Genomic DNA, 19,195 nt, shown 5'->3' with positions numbered 1-19,195 from the left:
TATCTATACCCCAGGTGACAGCCTAGGCCGGAAGGAGGGTGCCTGCCGGAGGGAGGAGACCCCGGTGAGAGACAGCGATTGAGAAAGGAGCTTGAGGAGAGGAAAGGCAGGCAGCTTTGACTCAGGACACGGGGCACACGCTCCCACATTGTCTATGGCCATGGTGTGAGCACGTCACGGAGGAGGAGAGCAAAGTCAACTCGGTTCATCGCAATGTCCCTTCCACTGAGGCATTTTGAATTCTGCGCAGAAAATTCCATCAGCATAAATATCTACCACGTAAATTTTTCACTGTGAAGCAACAACAAGCCCCCAGTGAAGCTGTGTTCATAAAGAGAATACCCCGGCTCCGCAGGCTGACAGGCAGCACTGTCCTGTGTCCTCCCTGGGCCCATGTGACAAGTCTGGGAGGAACAAGGCCACATCCCAGATAGAGTCCCAAGAGCCTCACACTGGTCCTTAGCACCGTGGTTGTCTTCTCAGCTTCACCAACTGAAGGTGGGGGTGGCAGACTTGTGAATGTGGGGTAAGATCCTGTACGGATGCAGCTGGGCTGAACCTAAGCCCGCAGACGGCCAGAGCCCAGAGCGTCCCACCGACCCACAATCCCTCAGGGGCCCAAACAAGCAGAACGATGTGTTAGCCTATTGTAGTGTAAAGGTACCGGAATCTCAGGTAACATGGCCTTATTAGGGGTCTCTGACCTAGGCCACTAGCCGGTAAATGTGGATCTAGAGATTCTCAAGAACAAGGGGGAAAGTAGCTTCCTGTAGGAAGAGACAAAGTCCTCAGGAAATGCTGGGAGGAGGTAAAAGGACTTCCATTGATGACAGTAACGGGGTCCAGGAATGAGGAAGGGGGTTGTGAGAGAAGAGTTGCGGCCCTGCCTTTGAGCTCTGCTGCTTTCACACAGAAGCCGGACTCCAGGGAAAGAATCACCACAGAGCCGCCATTTCCCACACCATTACCTCTGACTGGAACCGCTCCCCAGCCGCTCCCACACGCCACGTTAAACAAGTTAAATAAGTGCCCCTTAGCCCTGGGTCAACCTAAATTTGCATCTAAACTGCTTGTTGAAGGCAAGGTTAAAGGCCAGGAAGCTGGATTTTAAACAGGTGGCCTGTCATTCCCATACCCTGTGTACAAGAAACGATGCTACATCATTTAAATCATTTAAAATATATAATACAGGGCTAGAGAGATGGCTCAGCAGTTAAGAGCACTGGCTGCTCTTCCAGAGGTCCTGAGTTCAATTCCCAGCAACCACATGGTGGCTCACAACCATCTGTAATGGGGTCCAATGCACTCTTCTGGTGTGTCTGAAGACAGCTACAGTGTACTCATCACATATATAATTTTTTTTTTTTAAAAAAGGCCTTTCCTGTGACCACTATTCCCCAGTTCTCTCTAATACCAAGAATTCTACCATATCCTGGTTTCTGTGGTTCAGATCCTTCTAGAACACGCTGGGCTCAGCCACTGCTGACTAATATTACTTGGTTGCTTGGCAACCAAAAGCTGAATTCTGCCTCACTGATCCTGGAGGTGGGAACCAGAAATCACAGCTATGTTGTGCTGTCAGCACTAGAACCCCAAGGCAAGTGGAACTGGGGTCTTGGAAAAGACCCCAGGTTTTGGGTCTTTTAGCAAGACTACAAAAAGTGGCAATAGACAAATCAGTGCCTTTCCGGGATTTTAATCCTGACATGTTGAAAGCCCCTATTCAATTTGAGCATAAGGTTGAATCATGCATGCCTGAGTATTAGACTTTGGAGGAAAATGCATTTTTAAAAAGAAGAACTTACTATCAGAACACTCCTTTGAAATTAATGCGAACAAAATACCATGTGTGGGCAGAGTGAGGGCACCAAGAACTCACCTCTTGGGAATAAAAGTTGTACATAAAAAGGAATTAGCAATGACATGAACTATTCAGTGAACTCAGAACTCAAAGCTTATATTCTAGTTGGAATCTTACACATCAGATCTTAAGTATGGAAAATGTTATGTCAGCGGGGAAATGTTCTTATTAGCATCAAGATTTAAACATAGCCTGCGGTGGTGGCACACGCCTTTAATCCCAGCACTTGGGAGGCAGAGGCAGGCGGATTTCTGAGTTCGAGGCCAGCCTGGTCTAAAGAGTGAGTTCCAGGACAGCCAGGGGTATACAGAGAAACCCTGTCTCGAAAAACCAAAAAAAGAAAAAAAAATTTAAACATAAACGGTTTTCCCCATCTCGTGGTAACCTGTTATATAATGTTTGTAAGAACCTGATTGTTTCAGTTTTTCATACTGGGTGTACTGATTTAGTTTCCCCCCAATGGCAGTATCATGGCACAAATGCCCTAGTGTGACTCCAAAGGGTTGATTTTTACCTTGCCATCTGGAACGGTGTCATCAAATATTCCCTCTAAAGATCTCTTTACAGCATCGGTCCCCTCTCCAAACACCTGCATAGACAAAAGTGTCACCTTAAATAAAGGAAATCTGGAGCCCAGCAGTGGTGGCGCACGCCTGTAATCACAGCACTCTGGGAGGCAGAGGCAGGCGGATTTCTGAGTTCGAAGCCAGCCTGGTCTACAGAGTGAGCTTCAGGATAGCCAGGGTTATATAGAGAAACCCTGTCTCGGAAAAACCAAATCTTAAAAAAAAAAAAAGGAAATCTGACCAACAGGGCAAAGGAAGCTTGGGATGGTGGCTGGACAATGGGGGAGGGGGTGTGGTGTGCTTTTAGAAAACATCACTGCAGGGGTGGGGCCCTCCTGGATCTCAAAGAATGTCACAATTTAAGGTGGCAAACCACAAGAACCCAATAAATCCAACTTCCCAGACCTTTAATAATTCAAACATAAAGAAATGGTTTGTTGTTAGATACGAATAATCCAGTTTAAGGACAATTCACAAGAGCAATGAACAAGACTCATTCCGAGAAGACTTTCCCTCACAGACCAAGGCAGACACAATTCAGTCCCTCAGGAGAACTGAAGAACATATTTATAGCTTTTGTGTTTTATATAAAAGGTAGAAAAGGTTTTTGGTTTTAAATACCAGAAAAGTATTATTCTGAAATTATATATTATATAACTTAAAGATATTACAAAAATGACCAATACCAAACACAGACATAATAAATTAATTCTATATGAAGGATATTAAATGAGCACGTACTACCAGAATAAAGTGGATATGCATGTCTATCCATCCAGTAAAAATGAAGCTACAGAAACATAAAATTTTTGTCTATTTTAGAGTTCTGAATTATTGATGAAACTTCTATTACAGTATTTATGGCTAAGCAAGATTTTTTTTTAAAAAAATTTACTTTAGGAATTATAAGAATGATTTAAAAACACATTGTGAAGATGTTTGCCCGCATCCTACTGAAATTCAGTCACACGTTCCAGTGGGCTACAGTTTAACCTGGTGCCCAGAAGATAAGGCCATCTACATCAAGAGTTTTAATAGAACCTCAGTCCAAACTGCAAGACCTCTCTCTCCAGAAGGAGGGGAGAGATAGTGATGCTACCGTCCTCCTTCTGAAGGAGAGGCAGAGAGCCACTGAATCTTGACTGCTCCGGGTCCATCCTACCCTCCTGAGGATTCAAAAGTAAACCAGGTTGCTCCTGTCCGCACGGCTGGTGTCCTTCAGGCTCCAAGACAGAGAACGCAATGTTTGAAAGCTGAGTATGATCGCAAATGTTGAGTGCTTGGCTGTCCAGCCACGGTAGTCCATGAAATTAATATTCCCTCCAAAAAGGACTCAGTCCCTCATCTTCTGGTCTCTAAAATCTAGACAAGTAGTTGGAGGCTGTTCACGTCCAGTGTCAGTGGAGACAGATGGCAAGAATGGAGAGTGACAACGGCAGGAGAGAGGCCTCAGCTAGGAGAGGGGCCAGACAGGCCACTGTGTCTCTTACACACGGCTCCACCAAGCATCAGCCCAGACCATGTGAGCCCCGCGATCCTCTGCTAGGCTTGGATCTGAGGAGCGCCAGCCAGGTGCCTCCTCTCACATTCCTGGGTCCTCGTTCCTATAGGCAAAGGAGCTGCCCATTTGAGGGCACCTTCCACATCTCAGAGGCAAAGAAACAGTCACATTTCCCAGGAGTTACCTTTGATCCAGCTTCAGAAAAGGCTTAAGAAGGCTGTATTTAAGGCTCGCCTGACTTCCTATGGAGCCTGCTCTGTTCTGGGGACTTTCATGAATTCTGTACTTTCTTTACTAGGTCTGTAATTAGCCAGAGTTTGGGTAGAGGGCAGGTGGGAGCCGGATGTGGATGCAGACTAATGGCACGGCTCAATGGTTGGGTCGTAAACTACTTATTAAAACCTGTCTCACAGAACCGAAGTGTCGAGTTGATTTAAAGTGTTAGTAAAAACACACACAAGCACGCACATGCACGTGTTCGCACACATCCACTGACACAGAAGCAACGTCAGTGGATCCTTTGTGTTGACTCTGGGACCGACCTGGTTGATGGTTGGGCGTCCTTGCTTCTTTTTGGAGGTAGTATCTAGGCCCCAGAGAGAAGAAAACCTGCTCCTTCGCTTGCTTGCAGATCTGGACATGGCCTGGGTACGCCTTCGCACTCCGATCTCACCAGTCCGGGCTGCCACCTGGGATTGGTTAAGACAGAAGAAGCCACGGGGCTGACACCAGTGCCTTGAGCTGCCACCCAGTCCCACCTTTCCATAACCCCCTCTCCCACTGAGCAACGACCCTAGTGTTCAAAGCTTTAAGCCTCGGCACGGGGACTAAAGCTGGTGAGCTCAATCGCCACCAGTAATCAATAATAATAAATAAATAAAATAACACATTGCCAAGAGTTTGCCGCCTCCAGGCAGGCTTGAGCGGCTGTACCCACAGAGCCACACTTTCCTGAGAAGCCTCCTGACAGCCACTGAGCAGCTTCTGCATTTTAATTCAAAATGACCCTGAAGGGTAGTGAGACCCAGCAGGTGTCTGCCTGCTGCGATTCCATGCAGGATTTAAGCCAGCCGCTCTCCTCCGTCTCTGAGAAAATAGAAAACCATCCTCTTGCTAGGCAAGTAATTCGTGGCCCCAATATCCAGTGTCTCCACTAGAAAATCAATAATGTATCTGGGCACTTGGCCAAGAAGTCCAAGTGGGCTTTTCCTTGGAGTGAGGGCATGCACTGTGACCAGTTCTAGTTAATGGGGCAGCTTCCGGAAATGCTTTCAAAGGAGGGGGCTTTCTATTCTCTTTGGCACAGTTCCCAAGTGATAGGAAGGACTAGGTCACAGCCCGAAACATCGGCCTTTTCCAGGATGAAAGACCAAGGGAACCGCCATGCAGACTGGACCACTGAGCTAAACTGCCTCTCTCTGTCTCTTGTATTTTTCATTGTGTTGGGATTGAACCCAGGCCCCTACACATGCTAGACATGCACCCTACCACTGAGCTGCATCCAAGACCAACAAATGTACTTATAAATGCAGGGTTTTCTCTCATGTACACATGTGCTTTCCCTTTCTTGTATGTGTCTGGGGTGTGTGTGTGTGTGTGTGTGTGTGTGTGAACTGTAACGCAGATTTTCCATAACTTACATGTTATGTTTATGTGGAGAAGAAATTAAACTTGTATTTCTTTTTAAAGCTATCCTGTGCTGAGATGCCCCCAAGGTACCATCTAAGTAGGGAAACATTTCATAACAGAATTCTCCATATCTGAAGCTGCCCCTGCGACAGTTGCAGAATTGGGGGTGTCTAAGGGGTCCAGAAAGTCCGTAGAGCATCCAGGCTTGAACTTTACCCTACAGGTTATAAGCAATGCTCCTGGAGCTTCAGGGCTCTTCTGCCAGGAGATCTCAACAGGCCACCCACAAAATCTCCTTTCAAAAGGGCGAGGTAGGAGGCGCAGCCAGTTAGACTGGAAATGGAAGCCCCCACCTACTCTTTGTCGCTGAAGGTGAATGTCTAAGAATCGACTTGTCATAGATTCCCACGCGGGCAACTCCCAACGTGCCAGATGCCAACTGGCATCAGCCTCGGGGATGAACTGGTATTGGGTAACACAGGGGGCCCCCCAGCCCTCCGCACGTCAGCCTCAAGGCATTTCCTGAGTCTTTGGTATTGATAGTATCGAGGAAGGAATCCCAGAGAGTGGGTGAGCAAGGCCCCCACACGCACTGAGGCCTGGAGCCAGACAGCTTCTCGCTCTCGGGGTATTAGGGAGAAGGGCTTTGGACTCAGATGTAAACAAGCATGAGAGAACCATGGGATCTTGCATCCTCTCCACTAAGTACTTAAGAAACAGATCAGGGCATTAAGAAGCGGGAGCCAAGATTCCCGTGAGACTTTTTATGAGAAAGATTTTAACCTATATTTATTCTTTAGGTATTTAAGGGGGAGGGTCCTCACAAAGAGAAGGCATCATAAAACCCGTCAAATGTTCCGGTCTCTACTTTATAAGTCGAAGGCAAACAAAGGTTGTAAAATGAGTAGATCAGAACATGCTGACACAAGTGTGTTCTGTGTAGACACAGAAGAAACAGTATTGAACTCTGAAACCCTAACCAAAAGAAAATCTGAAAAGAAAAAAAATTCAGCTGTTTGGTCTCCATGAATTTGCAAACAGCAAAGGCTACTTGTAAGTACAGTGTCTGTCGGTCTGTCTGCCCTCATGCTACACACTGGTACCCAGGAGGGGTGAGCACCCCGTATCTGTGGATTCAAGCAACCTCAGATGAAAATTATTCAGGAAAAATATGCATTGAGCATGTGGAGCCATTTTCCTCACCGCTGTTCAGTAAACAATGCAGGATACGCACCTGCAGAACATCTGCGTTGCATCAAAGTGCGGGGAGGGTAAGCCCCGAGATGTGGGGACAGCACGCAACAATGGGTGTGTGAGGCACTTGGCCACCCCCTTGGGTATCTCAGGGGCTCCTGATGCCAACTCTTCTGAGAATGCTGAGGGGTGACTATCACAGCAGGGGTGTGTTAGCCTGCTCATTTCCTTCCCAGCATGCCTCACTGTCTGCACTTAACCATATTGCATTAACTGCATGTGTTCCCCCTCCCCGTCTTTCCTGCATGAGCACCAGGCTCCAGTAGGGCAGACTCTGCATTCTTAGCTCTCTTAACCCTCATCACAAGGCTAGCAACTGACATACGCCAGGGGCGTCGGTGGATTTGTCAATCAAATAACTAACTAAATAAATAAATAAAAACATTTAAAATCAAATCACGGGGCAGCAATGAACTCTTGGGTTTATAATCTCAGGAGCAAAGAAAAAGCACAGGAAAGATAAACCTGTGCTACCCACCAACACTCTCAGTGCCTGGCTGGCTGACTTAGGCTGCTCAAAGACTCCAGCAGTTATTTTCAAGTGCTAAGGTCCTACAAGGTACTGGTAGCCACCTCCCCCACCCCCACTCCACCCCCACCCCTCTCAAGACAATAATCACCAGAGGGGTATAGAAAGACAGGCTGGCAGACATGCTGGACAAGAACTCAGAGGTTTCTCAATGATTGGCCCACACAAAGCCTCCTCTGTGGCAGCACCTGACTAAGCTATCAGTCAGCTCATCTGTGCAAACAAGAACAATGATAACCTTTCTTCAAAGAGTACAGCAGGGACCCTTCAGCTAATGAAGGCAAATCACTCAGCAGCGAGGCTCTCCTAGTGAATGGGTCTCCCATTGTAGCTCAAAGCCCTCCCCTGGCCTGGTAGGTCCCCTTGCTCCTCCTCCACCCCCACTTAAAGGGGAGGGGGAACACCCTAGACAAAGGAGAAATTGAAGAATGATTCAGCTCCCACTGAGAGGAGGAGACCCTCAGGGTCAAACAACAAGGAGAGATTGGGAGTGGGTGTCCAATAAATCAGAAATTCTGAAATTCTCTGCCCCGGCTGTCCCTCGGGAGATAGAACGAGATACTCCGACTGAGTGACCTAACTTGTTCTGTCTCAAGTCAAAGCCCCGCTGCAGCCAGGCCAGGCCAGGACACCAAGGTTTGTGCTGGAGAGGCAGGAAGCAAGTAACAGAGGGGCGGGCTTAGGGGATTAAACAGCGTCCTTCCAATACTTGAGCAAAGTCCCTTCAGAGTTACCAACCAAATGAGGAGGGCATATGTCATAGGCTTTAAGAGGGGAGTTTAGAAGGTCAAAGATCAATTATGACAAGTGGCTCAACGGCTTTTCCTTGTCTGTTTCGGAGACATAAGCTCCAATGTCTTATGAGAGAATAATCAAAGCATGCAAGTTGGAAGTAGAAAATAAAACTGTATTTCCTCCCGATCGCTCATGTGCAGCAAAGGGCAGAGGGTGTGGGTACTGGAGATGGAGAGGTGGTGCCTCACCTGAGCTTGCCTGTTCATAAAAATAAATAAACACTTTTGATGAGGATATTCTGACAAAGTGAAAATTTTCATCTCATATTTTCTCCCCACACAGAATAAAGATTTGGCTAAGTTAAAAACTAACAGATCTAGACCATGCCGTAAATGAAGATTAGTGTACGGCCTGGTTTTGTGTGTCAACTTGACACAGGCTGGAGTTACCACAGAGAAAACAGCTTCAGGTAAGGAAGTACTTCCATGAGATCCAGCTGTGGGGCATTTTCTCAATTAGTGATCAAGTGGGGAGAGCCCCTTGTGGGTGGTGCCATCCCTGGGCTGGTAGTCTTGGGTTCTATAAGAAAGCAGGCTGAGCAAGCCAGGGGAAGCAAGCCAGTAAGAAACATCCCTCCCTGGCTTCTGCATCAGCTCCTGCGCTTCCTGACCTGCTTGAGTTCCAGCCCTGACATCCTTTGGGGATGAACAGCAATGTGGAAGTGTAAGCTGGATTAACCCTTTCCTACCCAGCTTGCTTCTTGGTCATGATGTTCATGCAGGAATAGCAACCCTGACACCTGGGTTCAGGACTTAGTCCTCCGTCGCTCAGCTACTACACAACAAACACAAATGTAACAAAAGTCATAGAGACAAGCAAAAGGGCTGAAATTAGCAGATGAAATTCTAGAAATTGGTGTTTAAGACCTCTTTCAAAATACAGTTCTCCTAATTACCTGAATTACGACACAAATCTATTTACAAAGAATGAAAACACCATGGACTGAATCATAGCTCAGAATTCAGTGGAGGGCTCAGTTGGCACTCAGCTGGGACGTCCCAGAGCAGCTCGGTCTGGGCCCTGATACTTAACATCTACTGAAACCCACAGCAAATGTGTCGCAGGCGTGGTGCCCTTAAGAGGGTGTCCCCCTGGATGGGCGTCTAAGTGTTGCTTGGACACAGGTTGTTTTTTCCCCTTGGCTGAAATGGGCTCAAAGTACCTAAAGCTGTTTGTAACTTAGCAAGTGTTCAAGATTACAGATCGTCAACACAGTACAAACACACAACCTGCTGCTTGCTCTAGGGGTCAGACAAAAAAAGCCTCCTTCCTTAGGAGAGCACGTGTTCGAATACTTCATCATTGAAACTTGGCCTTCCTCAAACACACCATATATTTGTAGCCATCAAACTATGAAAGAGTGAGACCTCCAATCTCCACAAAGATCTGTGTTTAGTCTATGTCGTTGGGGGGACTGGGGAGAGTACAACTACCCATGAGAGAACAGATTCAGGCACAAAGTAAAGCCCTCAATCGATCATTTACATGAAGTTAACTTCTTTTTGAACTTTGCCAAAACTGCCTAAAACTAACATCTGTCAACAAGCACTGCAGTGCCCGCACCTTCCGATGGCATCCTTACGGGCTGGGCTGCAGCTCAGGGGCAGGGAGCTTAGGCATGTGGGAGACTTTTGATTCCCAACACCACGAACAGGGGCAAGCGAGGGGTGTGGGAACAATGCCCTTTGAATTTTCCTTACACAATAGTTTAAGCCCTATCCAAAGAGATTTATTTAAGCACATTTCCACACACACATTCAAATAAAATTTTGCATCAACTACAAAGTGAAGACTTTTTGGAAATCTGTATTGGCAGCAAACTAGGAAAACACTTTAGAACCCCTGTCAGGCCCTGCTCAGGAATAAGCATTGAGATGAATATTTTTCCAAAATTCACTTGCTTCTCTACTCACCAGGGCATGGAAAGATGACACGGAGAAGATCCCAAGGCGGCCCATGGCCACCTTCGTGGGCCGGCTTGCAAAGGCCAACAGCCTTTTGGGGTTTGGCAGCTCCCCACCCTGGAGGCTGGCTAGGTAACAGCGGAAACGGAACAGGTCCATCTGGAACTGTTCGAGGTTCTGCTCCCAAACAAAGATCTACGGTAGTCAGGGGAGAGAGGGGAAGAGTCAGGCAGGGCAAGAACAAACGTTAGCCACCTTCTCTCCCAAGCATCGTGCAGATCTGTTTATTGTAAAGGCACAATTACAATTCTAGAGGGTAAATAACCGAGGAGGCACTAGTCCTCTTAGGGTGCATGTGTTCTTCTTTACAAAGATCTGTAACCATAAATGCAGTATCATAAACGCAAACTACATTGTTAGTTATTGGAGCTCTCCTAGCTGAGATTTCGTGGGGATATGTGTGTGTGTGTGTGTGTGTGTGTGTGTGTGTGTGTGTGTGTGGTGTCAATTCTCACCACAAACCTAAGACAGAAGGAAGGAAAGTGGAGGGATTTCCAGCACCGAGGAACTTTCATGTGGGCTAAGAGAGAGTTTTTATCAAGAAAAGAGAAGAAAAATAAAGTCAGTTAAAGGTCAAAAACAAATACAGAAAGCTTTGGTAATCGTGGGTGGTAAGAAAGGGTTGGAAGTAGTGAACTGTCAATGATGCAGACACAGATACTGGGGTACGGGGTTCCACCCACAGCTAGTGCCATACTTTGTCACTCAAAGTGGCAAGATATCCTCTAGCTGTTGATATGACATTCAAGCAAGATCCCAGAAGGGAGAGTGCATTCTAGAATGGCACACTGACACAGAGTGTAAGCTCATGGGGCCGGAGAGACGGCTCAGCAGCTAAGAGCTTTGGCTGCTCTGACAGGACCGGGGATCTGATCCCAGCACCCACCTGACAACTCACGAGTGCCTCTAACTTTATCCCTAGTGGTTCCAACGCCCTCTTCCTACCTCTGTGGCCACCGAGAATGTGCGCAATGCCCAGACAAACAACAGGAGACACTTAAAGTCAAATCTTCAGAAAGAACAATGTGAGGGTTGAGGGGTCATCGGTGACATCTCCCTCTTTAATCTCGGGTGAAACTGGTGAGAACACAGACGTTCATGATGGCAGATTTTACAGAGGAGGAGAGGCTGAAAATGGCTCAGATGCTCATCAGAGGAGAAATGGCTCAGGGGTGTGTCTGGACAAGGGAAAAATGGGGCCCAACAGAGGATGTGTAAGCGTGGGTGCAGGTCAACAAGAGGCTCTGCTGAGGAAGAAGGCAGGCGCAAGGTGCGCACACTGAGTGACTGCATTGTTAGAGAACACCTCATAGGGGTGGGAAACACGACTTAGGTTCCTTTTTGGGCGGGATGAAGGAAGTGGCCACCTAATGCACACACGCTGACCGCTAACTGTTGCTCACTTCACATGGATTTTTGCTATGCGAATTTTCCGTGTGAGTAGCTTTGTGAATTCAAAACTACAGCAATCAATAATAGAAAGAACAGAGCAAAGGCCTTATATACCCTACAGCCATAGTGACCATGTACACACTTCTTTGCCTTGTCATTATTTCTTAAACACTACAGCCCAGCAATTACTTACAGAACATTTATATCTTGCAGGTGTCACAAATGACACAGGGATGTGTATAGGTTATGAACACATACTAAGCCATCTTTTATGTCAAGGACTGGGGCATACACAGATTTGAGTTTCTGCAAGGTTCTGGAAACCAGTTCCCAATGAGTTCCCAGTGAGGGACAGCTGAGTGGACTTTTAAGAAAACACCTGTCACTTTTTAAATTTGGGTTTGTAAGTTCATCGAGGAATCAGGAATCTTCCTCACAGGTCAGCTCCATGGTACGGTAGGGAAGGAAATCACAGATTTCAAATTGCACAGATTCCCCTGGCAACACATGGACTGGAAGGAGCCGGAAGGCTCTCCTCTCCCATCCCTGCCTCTGTTCAATGTCTTATTGTTCCCTTTGGAGCAAAAACAATCGACTCTGAACAAAAGGCGAGGAAATCTGACAGTCACAATGAAGAGTTTAACAGTCTGGGTGACAGGCTGCCGCAGAGATAACAGAAGATGTTTCAGGATTCCCAGACAGAAACAAAAAATATAAACAAAAGCCCTAACAAATCTGCCCCGCTCCGGGCGCACAAAGGCGGTGGTCACCTGGTCTAGTATGGTCTTCTTCTTCTTTGAGTCGGTGACCGAGGACAGCTGCATCTCCCCCATCTTCTTCATCTTCTCGTCCATGTCAATCTTCTGCTCTAGCTTCTTGATCTCCGACCTGAGGAGGCGGAGCGTGTCTTCCTTGTGGTGGTGTCTCGCGACGGCAGCTGCGCAGGCAGAGTGGATGGCGGTGATCCAGTTTTCCAGCTCTGTCTGGCTCGTGGTCTGTGGGAGAAGGAAGAGGACTCATTTTAGAAGTTCACAGAAACTAGCAGTGTGTCCTGGGAGGCAGTTATCTCTGAGGCAAGGGGTCAGGTCTAGACAGACAGACGGATGGACAGACGGACACACACACACACACACACACAGAAAGAGAGAGAGAAGCCAACATTAACACACCCCTTCTAGAAATCCACAAAAGAGGGCCAGCCCCCACCCTACCCAACCCCACCAACAGCATCCTCGAAGAATCCATATGTTAACAACCAATGCTCCTGAGAAATTCTGTTGCTTCAATGGCACTTCTAAAGAACATTTCCCAGTCTTAAACAGCTCTATCAAATCTACGGCAAGGAGAGGCTCAAGGAAGCCAGGATCAATACATCCTAGGGGAACTCCAGGAATGCTTCATGAGCAGCGACGGCCCACAAGCCACCACAAACTTCCAACAGCTTGTCTGCCAAGAACACTTGTGACCTGCGCCAGTGGACAGGTGACCCCCAAATGGGGGTGGCATAAGACAGAGATGCTCTGCAAGGCAAAGGGGTAACGTTTGGGGCAAAAACTCATGCGGTAACTTGTTATTAAAAATTCACAGGATCTGCACAGCTCAAACCAGACAAAATCCCAGTGTGGAAGGGGAAGTGGGCACCCCAGCGCACCCCAGCTCACCCCAGCTCACCCCTGTTTATCCCAGCGCACCCCAGTTTACCCCAGTTTACCCCAGCGCACCCCAGCTCACCTCAGTTCACCCCTGTTCATCCCAGCGCACCCCAGTTTACCCCAGCGCACCCCAGCTCACCTCAGCTCACCCCAGTTCACCCAGTGTACCCCAGCTCATCCCAGTTCACCCTAGCTTACCCCAGCTCACCCCAGACTGGACTCAATGAGTTAAAAGAGAGACAAAGAGGAAGAGAGAGAGATGGAGTGGGGGGAGACAGACAGACAGACAGACAGACAGACAGAAAGATGGGTAAGAAGAGAGGTAGGGGAGGATATGGGAGGAATTGGCAGATGGGAAAATATAATCAAAGTAGGTTATATAAAATTCTCAAAAAAAAAAAAAAGCTAATAAAGGCTTTTTAAAAAAAAAAAAAAACTAGGAGACCAATTGGGAAATATTTGTAAATGTGGAGATCCCAGACTTTTCCGGGTATTCCCTTCAGCCCACAGAACTCGGTAACAGTACCGGGTTTAGCTCCCCTAAAGAAATGACTGACTGTCACTACATCACGGTGGCAGCTGCCATCATGTCCCCCTTGTTTTTTCCTTACTCGCTGGCTGGCTTACCAACAAAACCCTTTCACCAGGAGCCCTGCCCAGCTCCAGCGTATTATTCCTCAGTGCCTAAGAGTGGACATTTTAGTTAAAGGACAACTGAGGCCATCAGTCATCGTCCTGGATGATTTGTATTTTCCAAAGAAATGGCTTCCAATATTAAAAAATGCTGTCTTGCAAGAAAACCCAGCTAGAAAGCCTAAAAGATTGAATGGTGGTTGTGCTGAGCACTGCCAGCGGATAAAGACTTCGGTCGTCTGCGTATGCTCAGAACTGAACAGAGGGGGCGGCTGGGACGCAGATGAATGGATTTCTACAGACTGAGCAGGTGGAGACCATGAGGTGAGAACACTGCGGCCACAGGCGACTCTGAGGGGTAAAGATGGAGACGGAGCTGCCTTGTGTAGACGCATGAGCGCTCACTCCTGCAGAACCTGGACTTATCCTCCCTGTCAGGCTCCTTGTCTTACACCTTTCCCCTGAACAGCAGAGTTCAAGCTCTGTCCAAGCTCCTCCCACAGACAGTGAAGCCCTGCAGCCACTGCCAGGGTGACACAGGGTCTGAGCCCGGGCCCCCAGGAGAGGCTGACTGTTATTTGTTTACCTGGGCTGGGTTTTAGAGACAGGCTAAGGCAGCTTAGGTGGCCCAAACTCTCCATCTTTCATCCTTGGCCTCCTGCGTGGCTCTGGGATTACCAGGGTGAGCCACCGAACCTGGTCACATTTTTATTTTTGTTAGCGAAAGAATCAACTCGGATGGAAAAGCAATAATGCGGATTATTCTCTACAAAAGAAAACAGTAACTCCAGTGCTGGAAAACGTTGAGGGCAGCTTGAAGCCCCGTGCACTTTGCATTCCTGGCTGCTGGGAGTGGGGATAAATGCTTCAGAGAACGGCTCAGTACAGCCAACTGAAGCTGGGGACAGACGCCTGTGGCCCACTCCATGCACTCACGCCATAGAACCAGCTAAACATATTCATACGGTCAGCAAAGCTGTGTGTCAGAGCACACACACAGTGGCAGCTTTACAAAGACAGATTTATTTATTCTTACTTCTTGCATGTGTTTTGTGTGTATATCTGTGCACTGTATGTGTGTAGTGCTGGAGCAGGCCAGAAGAGGGCATCAGATCTCCCCGGGACTGGAGTAGAGGAGAATCAGTTCTTCCTCCTACGAGGACCTCAACCCACCTCAGCCATGGGCAGGGTTCTGATGTCAGAGAGGCTACCTCCATCCATCTCTCTTTTAAGAAGTGGGGATGAGCCGGGTGGTGGTGGCGCACGCCTTTAATCCCAGCACTTGGGAGGCAGAGGCAGGCGGATTTCTGAGTTCGAGGCCAGCCTGGTCTACAGAGTGAGTCCCAGGGCTACACAGAGAAACCCTGTCTCAAAAAAAAAAAAAAGCAAAAACAAAAAAAAAAGTGGGGAAGAAGAGGGACAGGGTTTTACCTTAGTGGTGTTTACCCAGCATTCCCAGGGTTGATCCTCAGCACACAGACAATCAAACAAATAAATAAACCAGCGAGGGTGGAGCTGGGCCCCACGGAGAGTTCTGTGGTAGGTACAGAAGTCTAGTGAAGTAAAAAGAAAACTTGTCCTGGGAGCTGACAGAAGCACTGTGGCATAGCAATGTGGATGAGTACCATGCCAATGGACTGGGCACGACGTGACTGGTTAGGATGGGGTTATTTTAGGTGCGTTATATGATAAATGAAAAGAACAGAATAATTCAGAAATGTAAAGGGAGTGAGGGAGGGGCACAGTTTCAAGGTGCTTGTCACAAAGCACGAGGACCCGAGTTCAAGCCCCATGGACCCCAGAACGTAGGGGTACATGCTGTAAGCGCAGAGCCAGAAGACGGTCACAGGATCGAAAGGCTTGGTGGCCAGTGCAGCCTGGCCCAGTCAGAGAGCTCCTAGCCAATGAAAAGGCCCTGCCTCCAAAATAAAACAAAATAAAATGAAATAAGTGGAAGGCTCCCATCCCTGGCTTAAACACACGCAAATGCACTTGCACAAACATGAAAAAATAAATAAGATACAATCAGAGGAAGAGAAAAATGTCAGTCCCTTACAGCTAGAGATGTGTGTGAAGGCAGGTTTATGAGACATTTAGCCATCAGCCCCTTAACCACTGTGACGTCTCAGCCATCTAACTCAGGAAACCTGCCCGTGGCTGAAGGCATTTCCATTAGTGAGAAGTTTTGCTCCTGCTGTCCAGTCTAAATAAAACAGCCATTCACTGTCGTTAAGTTGAACTCATTTCAAAGCAGAACAATTCACTAAATGAGTCCGGGAGAAAGTTGGTCCTTGGTTCAGGAAGGGAGCCCAGTCCTGAAGAGAGGGTGTGAAACCTCCGTGCTAACATTCTCTGCAGCTACCTCTGTGGAGAAAAGTCTTGAAAGACTTCATCAGTTCATGAAGTGACCACAGTGGACTGCTGACGGCATGCAGTGGGGTCCGGGGCGGCCTCTCTATAAACTAAAGCCTGACTGGCACCTGACACTTAGGTAAGCAGCTCGGCCCACTAACCTCACTGGAGGCGAATGCTGTCAGAGACATGATCTGAGAAAGTGCTCATCACTAGAGTCCAGGGGCCGCTGAGGTAGAAGAGACCACCCACACCCACCCGGACACCCTGGCTCACCCTGGCCCGCCCACCGCCGCCAGCCATCCCCTACATCGCGCTATGTCGGTAGCCAGGTAGAGACCCTGATTTTGTGACTCTTCTGCTGCCTTCTGTGGATGCTGTAAACACGACATGAAGTTCAATGAGGGGAAGGAGAAGTTCTTGCCACAATCAGCCAGAGACATATTTGCATAAGAGCCCCCCTGTGCTCAGAGACATGATGCAGCTCTGGGCTTCATTATGTATTTAAATAGATCTAGCTTCAGATTACCCACCGCACGGAGGACTCTCGGTGATTTCAGATAATCAATGGTTTGCGTGAGTGGCAGGAAGGGAGGCTCAATTTAAACTGGAGAAACGAAACCCCAGAAAACAAAGGCTGGACCTGGGGAGCTAGGACTTAGAGTACGCTGAGTTAGAAGCACAGGAGTTAATTCTACAGAATGTTAAACGTCTATTTTTAATTTTAAATGAACAAAAAAGGGAGGAAGGGAAGCGTCCATCTTTGAGAACCTAGATAAAATGAGAGTCCTGTGTGGATTCTTAAAAGGCCTTTCTTTCCCTCTTGGTCCTGTTCATCCTGTATACAATTTCTGTTAATATTAGCCTTAATGAAGTGCCCATTTTTAATGTCTGTATAGGGAACCTGACATAACGGTTCTCCTCCTGATCGGAGGTCACACAACAGTGCACACAGTCTTACTCTATTCCCATCCCCCACTGAGGGTCGTCTTTATAGAAGGGGAGATAAGGGCAGGAAGCCAGTACCAGAGAGGCAGGAGCTGCTGGCTACAAGCAAAAACGCACATGGTCATCAGCCCCCAAAGACAAAGCTGAGGACCCCTGAGAAAGCACCACGGAAGCTATCACCTGAAGTGCCTGCACAGAAGGCCACCAGCCGTCTCTCCAGGCCATGAGTGAACTGACCACAAGCGGATCATGGCCAGGCCGGTTGAGGTGTCTCGGGATTAACTTTGAGCAGAGCCTCGGATCACAAGGTGTTGGATGTGAGTCTCCAGCTGAGAGTCAGAGAGGAAGGAAGCATGGACAGCTTCTCCAAACCTACGGCCTCCTCAGAAAAGCCGGAGCATGAGACGCTGGATCCAACGATAGCCCATCACAGTGAAAGGGGAGCACAGAGGTGGAGCACGGAAGAGAGAGATGGAGGTGTGCTGCCACTGACACAAGTCCAAACCACTGGAACCAGCCTGCGGAAATGAAACCACACTCCCGCCTCTTCCGTGTTCGGAGCCTATGTGGGGTGTTGGGGGAAACACCACGCCAGGGATTTCTGGCTTTGTCAAGTACTCCCCATCAGGGGGCCTAAGGAGGCTTTGTCCCAGCGCTACACGTTGGGAGGCACCATACTTTGAAGTGCTTCAGTGTCTCTGGTATGGTTTGAATATGACACCCTTCAGAACCTCTTGTCGACCCTGGTATCCAAAGCAGCTGTGTCTAGTGGAAGCCCCTGGGTCAGAGGCAGAGCCCCCCTGAACGCATTCATGCCCTTGATATCTGAGGAAATTCCTGCTCTCCTGGAATTAGACTCCATAACACAAGAGCGGGTTATCAAATAACTCAAGTGCACCCCTGCTCATCCTTTTTGTACAGACCACTGTCCCCGTCACTTCCTGGCAGGAGCTGGGGTTGAACAGGCTGCCACCAAAAAACGGCTGCTCAAGGGCAGCCTGGGAGCAGAGATGCAATCCGCAGTGCTGGGAAAACAGGACTTGGTTATAAACCAAATCAACAAGCAAACTGCCAAAGGAAAGACCCAAGATGTAGTTTGTCCCACCTATATAATAAAGAAGGGTCAGGAGCTACAGGATGGCCACAAACTCATTTCAAAGGCAAAACCCACAAAGATGACAGTTAAAAGAAATTAAAGTTCTGTGTTTTGGTTTGGAGGAGAGGGGAAATCTACCAAATAAATGGGAAAGAATTATGGGATCAGAGTTGATGCTGGCGGGTTAGGTGCTGCAAACTCAGGATGAGCTGACAGTATGATTTAGAGGAAGGACGCTGTGGGAGAGGAAAACGGATACACTAAACCTCAGTGCAGGCTGCCCAGGGCTGACCACATGAGCACAGGAGGCACAACTAGGAAAATGACAGGAGTACCCGGGACAGATATGGCCAACAGGAGGTCAGACTAATACACAAACAGGAAAAGGCCGAGGCCATTAGCATAACAGAGAACTCTAGAACTGACCACTTACAACAAAGCAGATGGATGGGTGAACCGCTGGGAACTCCCCAGCCAAGGGGGTGAGTGGCAGGCTGACCTGTAGGAGGCCCTTGCAGAGAGGATGCCCAGAGGGAGGGGAGCTATATCAGACTGCACAAGTCCCTGCTACCATCTTTCCAACAGAGTTTACTCTACAGCTTTCTGAGGTTGACATTCAGGTTTTTCTCTAAGCTGATCTTCTTGTCCTGGGCATTTGTCTATGACCTCTGTGACCTTCCTAACGTCTGACACCTGGAAGAAGGATCTCAGAGCTTGAAGGAACTCAAAAGTGCCCCTTATTCACAGTGAAGCCATGTCCGACTTCTGTAACAGGAGGGCTGGGAAGAGCACGAAACTTCCTTCTGATTCTGACAAAAGACTAAGCAATCACGGCGTTGACTGAGAATCTACTGTCTCTGTCAGACACTCCATCAGGTTCCCCATTTAATCTGTGACTAAAGAAAAACAGTACAGATGCTGTCTTTTCAAGTCTCCTTATGACACACACAAAGTACCGTTTCTTCTTAAGAGTTTTTATAACACACAGGAAGTAGCCTCGTAAAAATGGTCTTCTAAAAGTGA

The 19,195-nt window shown here is 47.9% G+C and overlaps 1 protein-coding gene across 15 annotated transcripts in view; it reads right to left on the bottom strand.

Moving 5' to 3' along the window:
* Tiam1 (TIAM Rac1 associated GEF 1) overlaps positions 1 to 19,195 on the bottom strand; it is a 344,338-nt gene that overhangs the window by 77,494 nt on the left and 247,649 nt on the right. For all 15 annotated transcript variants that reach the window (XM_052157908.1, XM_052157899.1, XM_052157895.1 and 12 more), the window contains 4 exons: positions 12,262 to 12,486; positions 10,049 to 10,234; positions 4,471 to 4,617; positions 2,376 to 2,450 (listed from right to left, as the gene is read on the bottom strand). In XM_052157908.1, the coding sequence (XP_052013868.1) occupies positions 2,376 to 2,450; positions 4,471 to 4,617; positions 10,049 to 10,234; positions 12,262 to 12,486 (633 nt within the window). The remainder of the gene's footprint in view (positions 1 to 2,375; positions 2,451 to 4,470; positions 4,618 to 10,048; positions 10,235 to 12,261; positions 12,487 to 19,195) is intronic.

Source organism: Apodemus sylvaticus, chromosome 15 (assembly GCF_947179515.1).
Source record: "Apodemus sylvaticus chromosome 15, mApoSyl1.1, whole genome shotgun sequence".
In the NCBI taxonomy this organism is placed as follows: domain Eukaryota; kingdom Metazoa; phylum Chordata; class Mammalia; order Rodentia; family Muridae; genus Apodemus; species Apodemus sylvaticus.
Note: the sequence above shows the minus strand (reverse complement) of the source record. Positions and strands in the feature narration are given on the sequence as shown.